We start from the raw sequence: 6,000 nt of genomic DNA, 5'->3' as shown, positions 1-6,000 counted from the left end.
CCAGGGGAGTTGATGTGTGCATGATAGTGACAGCGGTGTGTGTGTGTGTGTGTGTGTGTGTGTGTGTGTGTGTGTGCACGTGTGTGTTTTTACACGTGTCTATGTAGAAACTTCCTGTTTGGTCTGGTAACATGTATGTGTATTTAAATTCATTTGCTTCTTGCTTTTCATAAAAGGCAGGAGGCCACTGTACAAGTCATTTGAGAAGTCCATGGGTTGCAGACAGAAGTCATCTGTGTTATTTTGACCTAAGAGAGAGAAAAGATGCTTTTAGTCAAGAGAGAATAATGCTGGATGGTTATTGCTTCCCACTCCCACTTCTCCAAACACAAGAGCAAACAGAAAAGAAAAAGATTGGGGACGTAAAGGAAGTAGAATCTCAAATTGGGTTTTAAACAGTGTTTCATCTCCCTTTTATCTCTGTTTCATGCCACCAATAGAGGCCACTTATGATCACTCAGGGAACAGATGAAATGAGTATGTACTGCCATAAGCTGCCAAAATGATGCAGTGTTTTCACATGCTGTTTAATACATTGCAGGATTGTATTAGGAAGGGGACACCGTCATGTCTGTATGTGCCATGGCACGTAAGTCAATTGGGATAAAAAACAATTACTTTGTAGAAAGTTAATGGGGCGACATGGGAATTTCTGATAGCCATAAATTTATTTTGTATATATGTGACAAACTGTAAGGGGGGAGGGGGGAAAGTCTTTCTTTTATATGGTTGTGTGTCTGAAGAATTATAAACTAAGAACACACCCAACTGAACTATCAATAAAGAGGACAGGTTATCCATTGGCTGTGACTGTGAGTCCCTGCTGTCAGTGACTTTATGGCTTTGTCCAGGAGCCAGGTCACAGATTTGTTGGATGTAATAGAAATCCCATAGCTAAAACTGTACATTGCTTTTTAGCATTTGCTTTCTTTCCAAAGAACAGCTTTTATTTCCAGTGGCTATATAATATTGCTGGGATGCTTGAACTGGTCCATGATGTTAAATTACTCTTACTTTATAAGACATATTTATGGCAAGTTGACAAGAAAAGGTATAATCCAAATGACAAAGACAGAGGAGGTGCCCAGGGCTCTGCCTCTCAGCGGGGATGAGGCTTATAGGTGAATCAAGTTTGATTTTTCACAGGATCCCACTAGGCAGAGGCTTTCAGAGGACAGATTTTGAGGGTCACATAGGTGTAAAGCTCCTCGTTCAACACTGTATAGTGTAAAATCAAAAGGAGATAAGGGAGATGGAGAATCAGGGTGGGGCACATGCATGGAAATGTGACAGCCAAATTAGCTGGGCAAATCAGTGAAATCAAACCAGAGAAGGCAATGCCAGGCTGAACTCACAGTCCATTTAAGAAACTGAAGAGATATCAAACCAGGGTCAGGAAAAGTGCATGATGCTCTCAGCTGCACCAGTAGCAAGTTGGGTGAGTTTTGTTTTCCTGTCTCTTGATTCTGTTCCCTCATTTATAAAATAAAATCACAGAATTTTTGTGATCTGATGTTTTCTAAGGGGTGTTTTATGGAAGAGGTGGAAGGCAGAATTTTGACTGGTAATTTTTCATGTACCTTAAGTATTCCTAACATCCTAGACATGTGTCCTATTAAACGCTTAGAAATTCATGAGCAATGTGACTTAAAAGCTGTCATATAATTGTGCCATTCTCAGGCATTGGTGGGAAAAAATGATATCTGATTATGTTTATTTGGCAGGCAAAGTTTTCTATTTAAGAAAATTAGGGCAAGTTTTGTTCTTAGGGAATTTAATCCTTAACAAAGGTAATCATTTTAAAATTCTTGTTTAAATATTAACATTAGAATTAGAATAGCTTGATTGGAAACAATATGTTTGATTACAATACACTTGTACAAGGAAAAAACGTGGGGAGTGGAAAAACACGTATCATTGTCGGGAGAACACAAATGTTCCAGTTTTGTTGGGAAAAAAGTGGCTGAGAGAAGCTTCCAGAGCATTTATGCTCCTAACAAATGAAAAAGTTTAGTAATTTCTACCCCAGCATTGTGTCTTCCTAGCAACATTTAACATCCCTTGCTTATAGTGGGGGCACAAAAGTTATTAAGAGTGGAAGAGAGAATATTTCAATAAAACGTTGTGTCCAGATCAACATACTCCTGCAAGGCTATGGTCAGGAGCTCAGAGAACCACTGTTAACTTTTGGAAAGGAAGGGGAAGGCATCAGTGAGGAATTAGGAATTAGAAACACTAATTTGGCAGCCATGCATAGGATGGGACAAAAGTTCTGAAATAATGAAACTGGCAAACTCAACAGTGGATCATGGATGCTTGAACTAGGCAGTGGTTTTGGATGTAAAGGAAGGATGTGTGATCTACTGTGTAGAGAGGTAATGCTTTGAATGGCTTGTGGTATTGCTTGACTTCTGAACAGATGTCATCTGTTTTTATGAGTGGTGCTGTTGGAACACTTGCAGAAGACTACAAGGGACACATAGAAAAAGGCAGGCACAATGTATCCATCATGCTCTTTTAAAAGAGAAACTTAGGAGACATGTCTAAAGACTCATCTGTTTGGAGCAGAAGTACCCCCAAACTCCATTCATTATCCTACATGCTGGAGGTATCAAAAGGCAGATGACTTAATGGCGGAGGACAACGACAACAAACACATATCTTCAAAGAGAAGTTCACATTTTAAAATGAATTGGAAGCTTACTTTCTATTTTGATCTTCTCTTGCAATTCAGCATATCACTTGATGCTGAGATATAGAATTTGCTATCAGTTGTTATCCAAGGGAATTTGCCTAAACACAGATATAAAAATCAGGCTCTGATTGTCTGTGCTCTTGAGTGCTACAGTTAAGGGTTTGATCAGTTTCAGTTCTCATGTTCCGGTTTCATGTTGACTTTCATGCTGATAAAGTATGGCTCAGAGTTTGAGTTTTTGGAAGATGTATCCATCACTACGGTGAACTAGCATTTATCATCTAAATGAACACTCAAGATTATTATGGAGGGCTGATAACAACGCTATGAACACAGTCAGCATCAGTTGGGACTGTACTGAGGAAGCCAGAGAGTGTTATATAGTTGCATATAACTGCCTATACAGTTAGGATATTTTCAAAATACACACATTTTAGGTAATTCAAAGAATTGCTGTATATTGGAGGCTTTTGAGCCATTTAGATGATACTTACATAAGACTAAAGAAAACCTTAAAGATGGCCTTTTTGATGTCATTTTTTTAAACACAAAGAAAATGTTTTAGAATCATCCTAGTCCAAACAATATTAATAGTAGAAAATGGAAATATACAACCAGAGGAAAGCTGCATGCATTTTTTGTGCCATGATATATTTACTTGATTATCTTTTCATACCCCCCCCCAATACCTTCCAAGTAGAGTACTTACATGTACATTGGTTGTAGTTGTAAATGAGATGTCTTCTGAGGTCCTTGATATCCATAAGAGTCAAAGCCACCTATGAAGTCAACTGAAAAGGGACAATTACATTTGTTAGTTCACTTTTCAGGAGATATAGAAATGAGTGCTCAAGGTCCTCACAAATTACTAACGTAAACATTAAAATAATCAAATAAACTAAATTAACCAATGATGAAAGAGCAGAAAAAATAGTTTCTTCAAGGTAGTGATTTTCTTTCCTTAGCTATGAGATTTAATTACTGCTTTACAATATTCTTTATACTTTGGAGATGAGTTTTGTACATTTCTTAAGTAACAAAGACATAATTGGACTAATTAAACTTCTCTTGCACATTAAAGATGGACTATGAATTTTTGGTTAATGTGGAGGAGTATGGGAGAACACATTACAAATGTTATAACACAACAACAATCATAATCAGTTCAATGTATCTGTCCAGAGTTGCAACACTACTATCAATATTATGTATTCTGATGATCAAGTACAGAGTACTGAAGTTGAAGATCATGTAACACAACATCGCTATGCTTGCCATCCCATCATATGTTTTACAATCAAAAACAATAAGAAGTTAGACGTGGAACAAGGTCTAACCAATCACTCAAATGCACTGCATATCTGGATGTCAAGTGAAAAATTCAGTAAGATACAGCAAGAATTACTATGGCAAATGGTATTTTCCAAAATGCAGCAAGAACATTGCCTATTCCACATGTTCTTACAAAGTAACACTGGCCCTCTTCCCATGCCATGTTTTTGATCTTTGTCATTTCTTCTCAAACACGGGTAGAGGTGTTGGGGCAGGTTTGAGTCTGGCAGCAAGGATGCTATGTTATTTTAGAGCTAGCTCATTGAGGCTCATTTATTTTCTTCTTTTTTTCCTTTGGCAGGCTCTCTCTTGAGACAAGCCCCCATACTGTGAGGAAGCCCAAGCTAATCCACATAGAGAAAACCATGAGCACCCACATATTTAACGCACTGTTTAGTAGAGGTCCTAGCCCATAGCTGCTGTTCACTTCCAGATACGTGAGAGAAAAATGCCTCTACCTGATTTCAGACCCTAGCTGTTGAATCAGCTCAGTCTTGAGGTATCCCTAGCTCAGCTGGTCTCTGACACCAAAGAACACAGATGATTCCATCACTATCCCATTCTTGTTTGAGTTATTATTAATAAGAACCTTCAGGTTATTATTATTATTATTTTTATTTTGATACAGGGTTTCTCTGTGTAACCCTGCCTGACCTAGAACTTACTCTATAGAACAGACTCACCTCGAACTCAGGGATTTGCCTGCCTCTGCCTCCCAAGTGCTGGGATTAAAGCTTAACAACTGCTTATGTTGTAACACTAAGCTTTGGCGAAACAAACAAACAAGCAAACAACAACAAAATCAGGGAAGGTAGTCGAGTTCTGTGAAAAAGCTGCACTTTGCTCTCTCTTTTTCAAGCACATGGATTGGGGTCGTGCCATGAGATAGAAGACAAAAACTATAAAATGCCTACAAAAGAGATTACAGGAAAATAGAGACCAGATTAGGATTCATCCAGAGACTTTGGTTTTTCTCGTAGCTTATTCTATTGGCTTACGTTGTCTTCCTTTGGTTCTCTTGTTCACACCCTAGAGTAGTACAGATAGGAAGTCCATCCAGCAAAGAGTGAGCTAACATTAAGTCTATAAGGGCTATGCAACAGGAAATCTTCCTCTCACAAAAAATGCTATTCTTTAGTGTGATATTTGGCTCGCAGCAAAACTTAGCAAAAGGTGTACAACTACTTATATTCCTCTTTTTGTCATATTCACATACATACCTTCTCCCAATATTAATATTCCCCATCAGAGCTGTACATGAGTTACAATTGATTAACCTGCATCACTACATCACTATCACCAGAAGTTAATAGCTTCCTCTAGGGTTCACTCTTGGTCTTGTAAAGTATATGGGTCTTGACAAATATATATGGCATGCATCTGGCAGTATAGTATAAAAAATAGCCCCATTGTGTAAAAATGTCCCTGTGCTCCATATAATATCCTTATTTCCTAGCTCCTGTGGCAACTGATCTTTTTGTGTCTCGATAATTTTCCTGTTTTGCAAAATATCATAGAATCAATATTTTATGTGTGTGTGTGTGTGCTCATCTGCACATCACTGTGCACATAGAGAGGTCAGAGGACAGCTTTACGGAGTTGGTTCTCTCCTTCCACTTTGTGGGCTCCAGGGATGGGGCTCCTGTTACCAGGCTCCTGTGGCAGCGCTTTACCTAGTGTGTTGTCCTGCCCCTCCTCATACAGCACTTTCCGACTGACTTCATTCACTTTGAGTTCCTTCTATGTATTTTCCAATTGTGTGTGTAAACTGGCTCACATGTTTGTGCAGGTGCACATGTAAATATGTGCACATGTGTGTAAACAGATTTGGAGTTTCCCTTGGTTCATTTTCCACCTTGGTTTTTGAGACAGGGTTTCTTAGTTTTGCTTGAAACTTGCTGATTCAGCTAAGCTATCCAGCATTGAACCCTAGGGATCCATTTGTCTCTCCCCTCCCCCTCTCCTACCCCAGC

The 6,000-nt window shown here is 38.7% G+C and overlaps 1 protein-coding gene across 1 annotated transcript in view; it reads right to left on the bottom strand.

Moving 5' to 3' along the window:
* Nucleotides 1-2,768: 2,768 nt before the first annotated feature.
* Nucleotides 2,769-6,000, bottom strand: part of Nkain2 (sodium/potassium transporting ATPase interacting 2) — a 594,649-nt gene continuing 591,417 nt past the window's right edge. Inside the window, exons 6-7 of the mRNA XM_059272973.1 lie at nucleotides 3,405-3,486; nucleotides 2,769-2,793 (exon numbers count right to left, since the gene is read on the bottom strand). Coding sequence (XP_059128956.1) covers nucleotides 2,769-2,793; nucleotides 3,405-3,486 — 107 coding nt within the window. The remainder of the gene's footprint in view (nucleotides 2,794-3,404; nucleotides 3,487-6,000) is intronic.

Source organism: Peromyscus eremicus, chromosome 8b (genome assembly GCF_949786415.1).
Source record: "Peromyscus eremicus chromosome 8b, PerEre_H2_v1, whole genome shotgun sequence".
NCBI classification, from domain to species: Eukaryota; Metazoa; Chordata; class Mammalia; order Rodentia; family Cricetidae; genus Peromyscus; species Peromyscus eremicus.
The sequence above is the reverse complement of the archived record's forward strand: the minus strand, read 5'-3'. Positions and strand labels throughout refer to the sequence as shown.